At 39.6% G+C, this 16380-nt stretch overlaps 1 protein-coding gene across 1 annotated transcript in view; it reads right to left on the bottom strand.

Annotated features, from left to right (window-relative positions):
- The window catches only part of col20a1 (collagen type XX alpha 1 chain), a 175330-nt gene extending 159233 nt beyond the window's left edge, over positions 1-16097 (bottom strand). Inside the window, exons 1-4 of the mRNA XM_062979041.1 lie at positions 14427-16097; positions 10738-10819; positions 6646-6756; positions 442-585 (exon numbers count right to left, since the gene is read on the bottom strand). Coding sequence (XP_062835111.1) covers positions 442-585; positions 6646-6756; positions 10738-10813 — 331 coding nt within the window. The 5' untranslated portion in view covers positions 10814-10819; positions 14427-16097. The remainder of the gene's footprint in view (positions 1-441; positions 586-6645; positions 6757-10737; positions 10820-14426) is intronic.
- Positions 16098-16380: the final 283 nt, after the last annotated feature.

Genomic DNA, 16380 nt, shown 5'->3' with positions numbered 1-16380 from the left:
GTCAGCTTGCTCGTTAGTTTGCTGAGCCTCATTATCAGACTGAGAACTGTCCTCCTTTTCCAAGTCAATTTGCACCTGGCTAGTTTCAGTATCATCAACATCATTCCCTGCTGTGGAAAAATGAACTTGCACTCTCTGTTCCTCATCTTCTACAACAGGGACATTTTGAACCTGATTGTGAACCTGAATCACATCATTCTCATCAGAGTCAATCTGAAGTTCCAGCTGAGTCACAACACTATTGGCCAATTCTCTAGTAGGAGCTCTGACTGTTTCGTCAAGACAAGCAATTGCACAACTTGTTATTCTCCCAAAACCTGTTACAGTCCTGAAACTGAAGTATGAGCAGACAAAGACTAAGCAGTATAATGAAGCCACCCAGCTTTCTAGTCATCTTATACATTTAAGGATCTAGAAATATTTTTTTAAAAACACACTTACTCACAAATCTCCTCTTGACAAAGAGAGCCTCCTGAGAACCATTCAAGACATAGATTTGCAGAGTATACTCTTTTGTGGAACTCAGTCCCCCCACTGTCACTTTAGCTGTCTTGGTTTTCAACATGACTTCCTGTTCAGAGTCACCTGTAATAGGACAAAGAGGAGTGAAGAAGGTTATATCATCCAAAACTGAGATGGTGATATAAACATGTATTTAAAAAATACAATAACTTTAAAGGGGTCTGTAGCATCTTATGCCTCCTAGTTATCCTCACAGGGAGCATGGGATTGTTTTCTGTCAGGGATTTTGGCAGATTAACTGTCTGTTTCAAGGAAAATCCCACTGCTTGTTATTTTTAACAAGCAGTAGGATCAGCCGGTGCATAACATTCCTTTGTCAGAATTGAAGATTCCTCCAGAATCATCCTTATAAAGGCTTGTATGGCAGTTGCTCATGAGGTCATAAATCACACCCACATACCCACTGTGGAAGATTTTCTATTTCTCAATCACATCAAACCCAGGAATGATAGACTGTTATTGCTTCCTCTGATTTTCCCTTTTATGGTCTTAGCCAAATGGACCTTATACTGCATACACACACACACACACACACACATATATATATATATATATATATATATATATATATATATATATATACACACACACACACACACACACACACACACACACACACACAACAATGGTATGTCCCATGTTTATGACATGACTTCAAAGGAGTTATGACATTTCTGATTTGCCTACCTATTTTATTCTCTTCCAAAAACTCAATGTAAGTAATATAAATATAAATGCAATGTGACTACCAGGTTTCCCCGAAAATAAGACATTCCCAGAAAATAAGACCTCGTGGAGGTTTTGCTGAATTGCTAAATATAAGGCCTCCCCCCGAAAGTAAGACCTAGCAAAGATTTTGTTTGGAAGCATGCCTGCCAAACAGAACACCAGAGCATGCAGGATCGGTAAATGTATATACTATAGACTGCTGTCCATGGAAATAATGGTAGTAACAAGAAATTCATAATTTGTCTGGTTATGTTGGTTTGTGATTACAACTACTGTACAGTATATAATAAATGTTAAAATTTTTGTTCAACAATACATGTGAATTCTTCTTCATGGAAAAATATGACATCCCCTGAAAATAAGACCTAGCGCATCTTTGGGAGCAAAAATTAATATAAGACACTGTCTTATTTTCGGGAAACACAGTAGTAGGCTGGTCTAGACATACACAAATGCTTGAGCAGGATGGTATAGGGAAGCGTTTCTTAACCTGGGGGTCAGGACCCCTGGGAGGGGTCACAAGAGGGCTTCAGAGGCGTTACCAAAGACCATCAGAAAACAAAACACATATTTCTGATGGTCTTAGGCAGGGGTCCCCAAACTAAGGCCCGGGGGCTGGATGCGGCCCTCCAAGATCATTTACCTGGCCCCCGCCCTCAGTTTTATAATATAATATTTTATATGATTTTTAATAATATAATATATTGTATATACATATAAAATTGATAATAATATTATAATGTTATACAATATAATACTAATAATAATACCATATAACAATATTAATAATATGTTAAATGTTACATATAATATTACAGTATAGTGGTATAGTTCAATATAGTAATATATAATGCTCATATTGTGCTATGCTAATAATATAATATATTGTATGTATATACAGCTGCTCTGAGTCCCCTTTGGGGTGAGAAGGGTGGGATATAAATGTAGTAAATAAAGGTAGTAAATAAATAAATAAATAATTTTAGACTTAGGCTCACCCAAAGTCTGAAATGACTTGAAGGCACACAACAACTATCTTAATTAACTTGACTATCTCATTGGCCAGAAGCAGGCCCACACTTCTGGTAGATTTATGTTGGTTACAATTGTTTTCATTTTTAAATATTGTATTGTTCTTTCATTGTTGTTGTTCTATTGCACTACAAATAAGACATGTGCAGTGTGCATAGGAATTTGTTTGGTTTTTTTTTTTCAAACGATAATTCGGCCCCTTCACAGTCTGAAGGATTGTGGACTGGCCCTCTGCTTTAAAAGTTTGAGGATCTCTGGTCTTAGGAAATCCCTTTGACAGAGAAGGCTGAAGATCTCTCGACCTGTCCTTTGGCCCAATTCTAATGTTGGTGGGGTTCAAGGGGCTCTTTGATTGTAGGTGAACTGTAAATCACAGCAACTACAATTCCCAAATGTCAAAGTCTATTTTTCCCAACCTCCACCAGTGTTCACATTTGGGCATATTGAGTATTCCTGCCAAATTTGGTCTATATTCATCATTGTTTGAGTCCACAGTGCTCCCTGGATGTTGGTGAACTACAACTTCCAAACTCAACATCAATACCCACTAAAACCTTCCAGTATTTTCTTTGGGTCACTGGAGTTCTGTATGCCAAGTTTGGTTCAATTCCATCATTTGTGGAGTTCAGAATGCTCTTTGATTGTAGGTTAAGTACAAATCCCAGCAACTACAACTCCCAAATGGTAAAATTAATCCCCCCAACCCCACCAGTATTCAAATCTGGGCGTATAGTATTGGTATTTGTGCCAAATTTGGTCCAGTGAATGAAAATACATCCTGCATATCAGATATTTACATTATGATTTATAACAGTAGCAAAATTACAGCTATGAAGTAGCAATGAAAATAATTTTATGGATGGTGGTCATCACATCATGAGGAACTGTATTAAGGGCTCGCGGCATTAGAAAAGTTGAGAACCACGGATATAGGGTCTCATTTTTTGCACACTGAGCCTATATGAAATGCTTTTTGAAATCTGAGATAAATTCCAGGCCTTCTCTGGTTTCCAGGCATGAACCTAAAGGGGATAGATGCATATGTATCTTTAATATGATGGAATATTGAAAAGGGTGATCGTCCTCTCTGAAAGCTGATGCAATGTGGTCCAAAAAGGATCATCCTTATATCACTGCAAATGTATTGGGAAACATCTGGTTCCTGATTGGGTAGGATCATCTATACAACCAGTAAAAGCAGCTTTTTGTCTGTAACTTCCCTTGTCCTCTATAATGTCAGCACAGCAGTATTTCTAACTGGTTACATAGATTTGCAACATCATCACGTAGTGTATATGATTCCTCACTGGCTAGGATAGCTCTATAAGAGATTATATAAGAAAATAAAACCCATCTGAAGCAGTGAGGAAACAAAATTTCTGAGTGGTTGCAAACTGTGATGAAAAATGGAAGAAGCTACAGCTTTTGCAATCAGAATCGCCCTTTCAAAATTTCCACATTTGAGGCAAAAATCAAACTCAGAGAACATTTGGCTCAGGAGTCAATGAGACGGAGCAATCAACTCTTCCATTCTCACAGACATCAGCTTTTGCATTTCATAGCTAACATGATAGACATAAATATTAACACCTTTCATTTCTTCATGAACATCTCTTTTTTAAAAAGATAAACACGATCAAACAGTTGGTTAATTACATCACTAGGAATCTATTTCACACATCAGGAATGTCACAAAGCCCACTGAAATCTTGGAAAGCATCCAGAAGATGTTCATATCTGATTTTTCAAACCTGTTATTAGCTTAAAGTACTGGAATGAAAGGTCGGCATGTTTTCCAGATTGCTCTGACTGTTAATAAAAGAGGGGCAACAATTTGAGCTGCAAAGCAAATTCCAAAACTGTAGGGTTGAGCACAGAGTTCACATTAGCTTATGAATGTGTTTTACTGCAATTTCCATCATGCTGTCTGAGGATGATGGGAGTTAGAGGTCAATCCTTCTGGATCGCAGCACACACCTGGAGAAGGTTGCTGTGGATTGTAAGAATTTCCTAAGAGCAGCAGAGACATCTTGTCGTTGATATGCGTTTTCAACCTACAGTAGAGTCTCGCTTATCCAACCTTTGCTCATCCAACATTCTGTATTATCCAACACAGTCTGCCTCCCGCCGGGATCTACAGCTTTTTCTCTAGGCAGCAATGCGCAGCGGACCAACATGCCCAACAACAACACAAGTGCAGCCACACTCCTGAACAAGTGGCAGACTTGTTGTAAAACATGATGTTTTGGTGCTTAATTTGTAAAATCATAACGTAATTTGACATTTAATAGGCTTTTCCTTAATCCCTCCTTATTATCCAACATTTTCGCTTATCAATATCCAACGTTCTGCTGGCCTGTTTATGTTGGATAAGCGAGACTTTACTGTATTTCCAAATTATGGCAATTCTAAGGTAACCCAATCCCAGGGTTTTCTGGGGCTGAGAGTATGTGACTTGCCCAGGTCACCCACTAGATTTTAATGGATGAGTAGCAATACAACTCCTAGTCTCCAGAGTTGTAGCCCAACACTCAAATCACTATACCATGCTGGCTCCAGAGACATCTCATAAATACACAAATAATTGTGTTGTCAAAGGCTTCCATGGCCAGAATCACTGTCTTGCTGTGAGTTTTCCGAACTGTAAGGCCATGTTCCAGAAGCATTCTCTCCTAACATTTTCCCACATCTATGGCAGGCATCTTCAGAAGTTGTGAGTTCTGTTGAAAACTAGGCAAGTGGGCCTAGTTTCCAACAGATCTCACAACCCTTGCCTAATTTCCAACAGACCTCACAACCTCTGAGGAAGCCTGCCATAGATGTTGAGATAATGTTTCTGGTACATGGACATACAGGCCGGAAAAACTCACAGCAACACAAATAATAGTTTATAGAGGTTATAGACAATGTTTGTGAAGTCCTTGGGTATGTAATTTGAATGGAGGAGAAAAATCTAAGTAGAGAAAGATATGTGTGTACCAATGCTGCTGCTACTACTACTACTACATCTACTATTACTATTATTACGACTACTACTACTACTACTAATAATAATAATAATAATAATAATAATAATAAACCGACGAAACTATTGATCATATCCTCAGCTGCTGTAAGAAAATCGCACAGACAGACTACAAACAGAGACACAACTATGTGGCCCAAATGATTCATTGGAACTTATGCCTCAAGTACCACCTCCCAGCAGTAAAGAACTGGTGGGATCACAAACCTGCAAAAGTATTGGAAAATGAACACGCAAAAATACTGTGGGACTTCCGAATCCAGACTGACAAAGTTCTGGAACACAACACACCAGATATCACAGTTGTGGAAAAGAAAAAGGTTTGGATCATTGATGTTGCCATCCCAGGTGACAGTCACATTGATGAAAAACAACAGGAAAAACTCAGCCGCTATCAGGACCTCAAGATTGAACTTCAAAGACTCTGGCAGAAACCAGTGCAGGTGGTCCCGGTGGTGATGGGCACACTGGGTGCCGTGCCAAAAGATCTCAGCCAGCATTTGGAAACAATAGGCATTGACAAAATTACGATCTGTCAACTGCAAAAGGCCACCCTACTGGGATCTGCACGCATCATCCGAAAATACATCACACAGTCCTAGACACTTGGGAAGTGTTCGACTTGTGATTTTGTGATACGAAATCCAGCATGTTTATCTTGTTTGCTGTGTCATACAATAAAATAATAATCTTTATTTATACCCTGCCACCATCTCCCAGAGGGATTTGGGGCAGCTTACAAAGCACTCAAAGGTGCAAATACACAAAATACACAAATTGCAGAAACAATGACATTAAACAATAACAGCCAACATAAATATCTCACTTCACTTATAGCGGTCTGTTCACATCTTAAATTCATAATTACATTTCTTACACAAAACTAAGTTGATAGGGGAAAACTGGTGCCATTTTGGAATCAGCCGGTCAAATACACCCACAAAAAGGTCTAAGATTTGAGGCACCAACATGTGTGTCAGCCAGTGATTCTATAAACAATTAAAAACCATGGGTGGCATTGGAGCCCTCAGGTTTACTCTGACCTTCACCCCTCCCTACATGCCCACAAACTTAAGCTCTTGCTTAGGGGTAAAAAAGTCATGGCAGTTGTCTTGACATGTCATCCATGAGAATATTTCTGAATATTCCTTAAAGCCTTAAAAGCAACCCAAGCACCGGAGGCAGGAGAGAGATTCGCCTGGGATCCCACAAATTCTGAAACTCAACCTGGGACTCTCATTGAATTAAATTTTTGGTGCATTTTGATGTAAAGAAGTGCAAATAGAGCTTGTATCCTTCCAATAAGAATTGCACTCCCATCTCTTCTTATCACATACCTGCCATGGGCTTCACACGCACTTTGTACCCATTTGTGTTTCCCTCTGTTTCTTTCCATTTCATCTGCAACCTGTCTTCTGACAAGACTGTCAGCTTTAATCGGTTTGACCCTGGAAGACAAATGGCAACAGCTTTCAAAGTAGAGGTAGAATTTTTTTTGTACTTTGGTATTGGTGCTATTGTACAACCTAGACACATACCACTTTAATCCTGTTATGTTAATTGGGAATGAAGACTTAAACAACTGGGTTTTTCCTTAGGAAAGAGTGAGCAAAGTATGAACCCCATATCCACAGGAGAGATGTTCCAGAACTTTGCATAAATAGGTAATAGTGAACTCTATTGAGTGAATAACTCCTAGATCAGGCATGGGCAAACTTCAGCCCTCCAGGTGTTTTGGACTTCAACTCTCACAATTCCTAACAGCCTACCGGCTGTTAGGAATTGTGGGAGTTGAAGTCCAAAACACCTGGAAGGCCAAGGTTTGCCCATGCCTGCCACAGAGTCTCACTGAAAAACTCTAAGCATTGCTAGGTTCTTCAGAATGATTTTATGTTCAACCTCTGGAGGAAGCATACTATAGAATTACCTGGAGTATCTAGAAAAGGCTTAGAGATTGCATATTTTGTCAGACACAGATAAATAAAATCATGGGTACTAGTCATGTGGATACATGGATTGTAATGTAATTCAGTTCTTCTTTTTCTTCATTCACACAGTCGTTTCCGACTCTTCGTGACCTCTTGGACCAGTCCATGCCAGAGCTCCCTGTCAGTTGTCACAACACCCAGTTCCTTCAAGGTCAAGCCAGTCACTTCAAGGATACCATCCATCCATCTTGCCCTTAGTCAGCCTCTCTTTCTTTTACCTTCCATTTTCCCCAGCATCCTTCTCTTCTCCAAGCTTTCCTGTCTTCTCATGATACCTCCAATATCCTTCCCTCCAGTGAGCAGCCGGGCATTATTTCCTGGAGGATGGACTGGTTGGATCTTCTTGCGGTCCAAGGCACTCTCAGGATTTTCCTCCAGCACCAAAGTTCAAAAGCATCTATCTTCCTTCACTCAGCCTTCCTTATGGTCCAGCTCTCGCACCCATAGGTTACTATGGGGAATACCATTGCTTTGACTATGCGGACCTTCATTGCCAGTGTGATGTCTCTGCTCTTCACTATTTTGTCAAGGTTGACCATTGCTCTCCTCCCAAGAAGTAGACGTCTTCTGATTTCTTGGCTGCAGTCTGCATCTGCAGTGATCTTTGTGCCTAGAAATATAAAGTCTGTCACTGCCTACAAGTTTTCTCCCTCTATTTGCCAGTTATCAATCGATCTGGTTGCCATAATCTTGGTTTTTTTATGTTTAACTGCAGCCTGGTTTTTACACTTTCTTCTTTCACCTTGGTGATAAGGCTCCACAGCCCCTACTCACTTTCAGTAATTCAGTTATAGAGCTCATATTCAAGGTCCAATGTACAATCTCCAATATCTCCAAGTAAGGAGATTCTCCCAGTGCCAATGCTGCTGCCAATCTCCAACCGTGCAGAAGACAAGGAAGAGAAGAAAAGATGGGCAAGAGTAAAAAGACTTTGTAAAAAGGTGTTTCTTTATCGGAGGCTTTGTTAACTGATGTACAGGGGGATCTAAGTTGTGGGATTCTCATAAGCATCTGGTGGACCAATGGGGGATACAAAACTTTGGATTAGAAAAGCAAGCCTTTGGTCTTGATCCATGTCCTATGGTTCCCAGGAAACACAGCAACTGACTAAAGGCCACATCTGTGTAGTTTAACCTTTTAGAGATAAGCCTTCTTGCTTCCTCCGAAGAAATTGTTTTGCAGGAAGAAACAAAGCCGAGATTCACAGAGTGCCATGGCTGAAATAGAAGAGAAGGGCCACTCTTCCTGCAGACGAGAATCCACAGGATCCAGTTGCATCAGTCCAAGCTGGAGCAGAGACAGGGACAGCCGGCAGAACAAAAAGAGGATTCATTTCTTGATAAATAGAGGCTGTTTTCCACTCAGCTTATATAGCCCAGTCCTCGGTTGTCACTCTGGGATCCCCAAAACGAAGAGCCAAGAATGTTGGCAGCTAAATATGACAGCAAATATCCCTCTAATGTCCCATTATCCAAGATGCAATCCCTTTGAATGGTATAATATTGCGGTGTACATCTTTGCTGGGCTCATAAATTGTTAGAAATTTATCACATCCTCCAGCTGTTCCAATTTGACAGGGGATGTCCCAATGAGATCTTTTGCCATCCCACTCTTTCAACTGCTTCTAAAATGTCCCATTTCTTCTCTCCTACTTAGGGCCCCTCCATGCAGCCATATGACCCAGAATATCAAGACAGGAAATCCCACAATATCTGCTTTGAACTTGGTTATCTGAGTCCACACTGCCATATATTCCAAGAAGATAATGTGGGATTTTATTCAGCTGTGTGGAAGGGGCTTTAGAATTCAGTTAAGGTCCATCACTGCAACTAGCTTGAAAAAGTAAAAGTGAGTTGATTCAACAGAAAGAAAAGGAAAGGGTGAAATCTCGTTTTTCCACGTTAGGAAAAAGCAAACTACTGCAACCTCTTCTAGCTTGTCAGTTCTTCCTGATTAATAACTTTTGCCATCTTGACCAACTTGGACATTCTTGTCCATGTGTCCTTGTTGCATCTATGAAAATTCTCACTTGCTTTATCCTCAGTGAAACTTTCATAGCTTTTCTTCCTTGGCTATGAGATATTTTCTCAGTCTTAAACATTTGCCTTCACAAGAATGATTTTTGTAGAATTGCACTTGCTATTATTGTGTGCCTTCAAGTGATTTTTGAGTTATGGCAATCCTAAGGTCTATTTTGCAGCAGAATTTATTCAGATGGCATTTGCCTTTGCCCTCCACTTAGAGAATATGAGTTGTCCAAGGTCATCCATAACGTTTCCATGGCCAAGGGGGTTCCAAACCCTCGTCTTTCAGTGTCTTTTTCCAGCATTCAAACCACTACGATACACTGGTATAACTGAATAAATTGGCCAGCACACCAAAGAGAGGATGTAATTGTTCCCATTTTCCCTTCCTTTCTCCAAAAAACACCTGTCTGCCTGATGAGAGAAGCCAACTACATATCCACAGATGCAGGTAGGACAGTGGTTCTCAACTTGTGGGTCATTGTGTGTTTTCCGGGCTGTATAGCCATGTTCCAGAAGCATTCCCTCCTGACATTTCACGCACATCTATGGCAGGCATCCTCAGAGGTTGTGAGGTCTGTTGGAAACTAAGCAAGTGGGCCTAGTTTCCAACAGACCTCACAACCACTTGCCTAGTTTCCAACAGACCTCACAACCTATGAGGATGCCTGCTATAGATATGAGTGAAATGTCAGGAGAGAATATTTCTAGAACATGGCCATGCAGCCCGAAAAACTGCATGTGATTCCAGCCATGAAAGCCTTTGATAACAACTTGTGGGTCTCCAGGTGTTTTGGCCTACAACTCCCAGAAATCCCAGCCAGTTTACCAGATGTTAGGATTTCTGGGAGTTGAATGCCAAAATATCTGGGTTGAGAACTACTGAGGTAGGACATTTGGGATGCAGATGGAATTAAGGGCCAGAAAAAGGACCATGGTGTAGTTTATACTTCCCTGCTATTTAAGACAGGGATGGTGAAGCTTTGGTCCACCATTGGACATAATCTCCCAGAAGTCCTAATAAACACAACAAATAGACTACCAATATGAGATTGGTAAGCATAAGTATCTGGCTGGCTGTTCTTCTCCACTCTTGTTTAAGACAACTTTCATACAGTAAATGGAGAAAAAGAGAAAAGAGAGAAGGTAAAGTAGTGTCAGTCAGCCCATGCATCCATATCAATATTTCTGGGCAAATATAATAGAGACGAGGATTCAATTCTCCGCTTGTCCAAGGAAACCCACTCAGTGACCTTGGGAGACTCTAAGCCTCAGGAAACCCCAGGATCACAATATGTTAGAAACAACTTGAAGGCACACTACAACAGATATCTTGGCAAATAACTGATAATCCAATAATTAATGTCTTGACACCTTAATACATGATTTGAAAAACATTGTTGAGATTTTGGCTTACCTTGACCAAATACTTGTAATGTGATGTGACATGCAAGTATTACACAAGAAATCCAAGCACAATTCTGAACCAGCATGATGACCTATGGACATATAAAGAAGAGCACAGTGAAGGTAAAAATGTCCTTGTCTGAGCAAATGCCCTTAGTAGCACTACTTAATTTACAAAAATATACCTGAATGTGTGTGTGTTAGTTTAAGAATGGCTCAATGAATATGGGTTATCCCTTGATAACTGCAGCATGAAGGATTGAAAGCTTTGGGAAATGGGATATAAAAGTTTTTCAGAGCCTAGAAAACATACTTTTTGGACAGCCATTTTTAGAAAATTCTAGCTAGTGGAACGTCTAATAGTTTTACGCTTCTTGATCCTTCACTGGTAGCCAAGGGACAACATTTAACAGAGGGAAAAATGAAGAAGGCACCTCTGCTTCAGTGGTTATTTAGAAGAGGGAGTTTCAACAGGTCCTACTTTTTAACTAGTTGCTTGACAAGCAACATCAGTTGAAATTCCCTCTTCCACGCAACCATTAACCATATAGGAGCCTCTCTGGTTTTCATTCTGACAGCCTTAATAGCTGGCGGATCCATCACCAATCAATGTTCCTCAAGGAGGAACACCAATCAATTCTTGATTTTGCTGTTGCTCCTTGTGCAACTTTTCTGAGTGGAATTGGGAAACATAAATAGCATAGAATCACTAAAGTGGATTTATTGCTCCTGCCCATCCCAATGACATATGGCACACAAGAGTAAGAGCATAAGAGGAGCCATCCTATATCAGCAAGAAAAACAGAGTATGAACACAACGACACTCTACATCTTAGGTTTCCTGTAACTGATGTAGAAAGTCAGCCTGTGTTTGATACTAAAAGCCATGGATGACTCTGTGAATTTATCTGCTCTTCTTTGAAAGCCATGCAAGTTGGCGGCATCACTAGATCTTATTGCAGTAAATCATAGATCAATGTAAAGGCTGTGCCTTAACTCTTTAAAAAAGGAACCATCTCCTTTTATGAATAGAGTGACAAAAGGCCAGAGATTAATCCATCCTAGGGGAACATAAGAGAACAAATGCCCTGACTGTCTCTGATGCAGTACTGTTTCTAGCCTTTTTGAATGCTGGGGCAGGAAAGTGGTTGTGGTGGCAGGTATTTGGTACTTCTCCTCAGGGTCCCTAGGGACAAAGTTCTTACCTTTCGCTATTTTACACAATATGGAAAGTCTTTTTTGATAAATATTAATATTATATCTTAACTTCTATTTAAAAAAAAGAGGACTGCCCCATTCCGGGCCGGGCTGTGGCACAGCTTGTTAGTAGCCAGCTGCAATAAATCACTACTGACTGAGAGGTCATGAATTCGAAGCCAGCCCACAGATTGAGCACCTGACCATTAAAAATAGCCCAGCTCATTGTTGACCTAAGCAACCTAAAAGATAGTTGTATCTATCAAGTAGGAAATTTAGGTACCACTTATGTGGGAAGGCTAATTTAACTAATTTACAACACCATAAAAATTGTCCAGCATATGGAAAGGAATGAGGAAGTAATCCATCAAGGACTCAGTATGACAGTGGAGGATGAAGCAGCAGCTCCCCCTGTGGCCGAAATTGAGCATATCCTCATGAAGCCAGAAGCTGGAAAATGTTAAATTGCCTCTGTGTCTTCATCTCTGTCTCTGTCTGTATGTCTAATGGCACTGAATGTTTGCCATGTATATGTACATTGTGATCCACCCTGAGTCCCATTCAGGGTGAGAGGGGCGGAATATAAAAACTGCAAATAAATAAATAAATAAATAAATAAATAAATTCTCTGCATGGAGTGGTGTGAAAAGCCTCTATGAATACCTCGGCACAAAAAAAGTGAAAGCATTCAAAAGCAGCTGGCCCCTGACAGAGTGCTGACAGTTTCCCCTTCTCTGTAGAATGACCTTGGTTTTTTCCATGGATTATAGCAAAATCCATAATTTTGTCCCCCAGATCTGCTCTCAATTAGTACATGAGGTCAACTTATACACGAGTATACACAGATGCTGTGTGAAGAAGTATTTTTATTATCAGACCCAGCACCCTGCCATTGAGCTTCCAAGGATTCACTAAGACTCCATCTACACTGCCATACAAAATCCAGATTATCAGCTTGGAACTGGATTATATGGCAGTGTAGATGGGGCTTCTGTCAATTCTATGAATATAAGAATCTGGGTGGGGGTAATTTCTTATACCACTGTCTCCATCCTATTTCTCTATCCATCAGTACAGAACTGATTTCTCTATACATCAGTAATGGGTAAAAACCAATGGGAGAATACTTCCGCTTCCCAGGGCATTCCGCCCTAAAGTAACAGTTGTCAGGCAAAGAAGCTTCAAAGGGAAATGCGAGTGGGAAAGTGTTGCTGAATTAAATTCATCTGTTCCAGTCCATCCCCAGAGAACTGAATTAGCATAACAGTCTCTTATCACAACACATGTGATTCCTCATTTATATGCTATAGTTGTGTTATTAGCAGTAGATTTGTGCGGGCCCCATATTAAAGCAGTACAGGTTAAGTATCCCTTATCTTAAATGTTGAGAACCAGAAGCATTCTTGATTATTATTTTTTTCAAATTTTGCAGTACCAGCATTTGCATATATTGGAGTTGGGATACACGTCTAAATTCAACATTCAGTTATATTTCCTATACATCTTATACACATTGCCTGAAGGTAATTTTACACATAATGTTTTTAATAATTGCATGCATGAAACGTTTGCGCACACTGAACTATAAGAAAGGAAAAGTGTCCCTATCTCAGCCACACACAAAGACAGTTTTGGATTCTGGAGTATTTCCACATTTGAGATTAGGGATGCAAAAAATATTTCTGCATTTTATTTTCACTGTCAACAGTTGCAGACATTACTACATCTTGTGACAATGAATTCCACAGTTTAATGTATGAAGTACTTCTTGCTATCAGCCCTGAATCTTTTGCAATCTATATAGCTGACATTGTGATTATTTTGATTGTGCTTCATGTCTCTGATAAGCATTAATTTAGGAAATTTTGCTCTAGCATTTTTTTAAACAATTGAAGTGATACAACAATATTTGGTGAATACATGTTTTCCACCCTATAGCATTTATCTGATTTAAAGAGTTAAATCTGGATCAGATCTGCAAAGGCTTAAATCCTCTTTCCCCTGCACCACAGTTTCCAGTTTGAATTCCCTCCTGCCTAAATGCCATTAAGAAACAAACACCCAAAGCAATCAATAACCTGTATCCACATATTCAGCTTCTATGGATTCAACCATCAAGTACTCAGTGACTCTCGATCCAATCATTACACAGTATTTATTTACAGAGCTTATCAAAGTAAAGCAAAGAACTATGAGTCTTGGAGACCAGGGTTCAAAAAACCCCTCAGCCATGGAAACATGCTCAATGACTTTAGGCAAGTCACACTCTCTTAGCCTCAAACGAAGGCAACAGCGAACCATATCTGAACAAATCTTACCAAGAAAATCTCATCATAGCTTTGCTGTAGGGTCCCCCTAAGTCAAAAAAAGCTTGGAGTCACACAAAAGCAACAACAAAACCACAAAGGCAACACTGCAGAACACCATAAAACGTATACTGGTGCTTCCATTTACAAAGCAAAATGTGACACTATCTATAAACTGTGAATAAGAATCACAAACCTTGAGTCTTTGAATGGTTCTCCCTTACGTTGTCCGGGACGATGTGAAGGAACCAAGTACATTCTTGATATCTGAGGAAGGAAGCCAGCGGCTTGTCTGCTGCCTTTGAGGGTTTTTTCTTTCTTTCTCTGTGTGGTTTTTTTTTTCTAGAGATTTCTTGCCCAGACATCAGTACAGTAAAGTGAGCGAAATAAAGAATTTTAATCTTTTTATTACTTTTAGCAAGAATAGTTTTTCCCCCAAATAACAATAACCAATAAGAAAGTAATTGCAAATTTTTGCATAACACCACAGCAGGACTTTGTAAGTTATATGTTGCTTTTAGATTACTCTTAATCCACTTTTGTCAGGAATGTTGTTTGCAAATCATACAACTCTTCACTTGGACAAGCTTCATTGGCTTCTAGTTTTTTCTAGGCACAATTCAATGCAGAGCTTTGAACTACATAATATATAAACCATTTAGGATCAGGACTCCAATCAAACCTCTCCTGACAGATGGCCATCCAGCCTCTGCTTAAAATCTTTCAGAGAAGGAGGCAACACCATCCTCTTGGGCAGCATACTCCACTGCTAAACATCAGTGGAAGGTTGGATGCCATCTGTCAGGGGAGAGGATGGATGGCCATCTGTCAGGGGTGCTTTTATTTTGCTTTTTCTGCATGCCAGGGGATTTGGCCAAATGGCCCTTGGAGTGTTTTCCATCTCTAGGAGTCTATGATTCTATTATTCTTTCCTTTAGGAAATTCTTGATGGAATCTTTTTTCATGCCATTTGAATCTACATCTCCATGTCCTAGTCTATACAACAGAAAACAATCCTTCCCCCTCCTCAATGTGACATCCTTTCAAATGTTTAAAAATGGTTCTTATATCTCAGCCTTCTTTTCTCCACGTTAAACATACCCAGTTCCCTAAGCCATTCCTCATAGGGCTTGGTTTCCAAACCTTTTGATCATTTTGGTTGCCCTTCTTTAGACTGCTTCTATCTTGTCCATCTCCTTCTTGAATTGCTTTGCCTAGAACTGGACATAGGAACATTCCAGGTGAGACCTGATCAAAGCAGAATTGAGTGGGACTATGACTTCCATTATGTAGACACAATATTCCTGTTGATGCAAGCTACAATTGCACTGGCTCTTTTAACAACCACATCACACTGTTGAATCATATTCAGCCTGTTGTCTGACTCCTACATCCCTTTCACTTGTACTGTTGTCAAGTCAGGTGTCACCCATTCTATACCTGTGCATTTCAAAAATACTGGGGATTCCTGAAAGTGTTAGATATTATGAATATGGATCTGTTGATGCAAAAATTGGCATAGAACAGATCACAATCAAAAAGAAAGGATTGGAACAAATTCATAAACTTTCTGGAGAAAGAAAAAATAGAAGTTCATTTAAAATTTGACTAAAGAACCAGTTCAAAAGAACCAATGCAATTAACAAACAAAAAAAGATTTAAGAGGAAATTGCACACAACTCAAAGTGAACTGGAAGTAACCAGAACTCCCTTTTTCTTTTTTCTTTTTTCTTTCTCTTTGCTTTGTTTTGCTTTGCTTTGCTTCACTCCTATTTTCTCAAATCTAATTGTTTTCCCACTTTTATTGTAAAATGGAAAAGACAAAAGACTATCTGTTTCTATTCTTATATCTTTATACTTTCAATAAAAATTAAATTTTAAAAAAACACTGGGGTTCACTCCAGAGTATCCTATAAGTTCTAAATAAATCCACTGTTCTTCTTGTTCCAGATTAACGGCTGGAAGCAGGATTGTGTGTAATTCATACAAGGTCACCAAGAGAGTTTCATGGCCAGGCAGGGAACTGATTCCTGATCTCCAAAGTCAAAGTCCAATGGTCACACTATGAACACCTTTCCTACAGCTTTCCACTATTCCAAACATAACTATTTTTTCCAGTGAGTCATGTCATCTCATCATATGTCCAACGT

This window comes from Anolis carolinensis, chromosome 4, assembly GCF_035594765.1.
Source record: "Anolis carolinensis isolate JA03-04 chromosome 4, rAnoCar3.1.pri, whole genome shotgun sequence".
In the NCBI taxonomy this organism is placed as follows: Eukaryota; Metazoa; Chordata; class Lepidosauria; order Squamata; family Dactyloidae; genus Anolis; species Anolis carolinensis.
The sequence above is the reverse complement of the archived record's forward strand: the minus strand, read 5'-3'. Positions and strand labels throughout refer to the sequence as shown.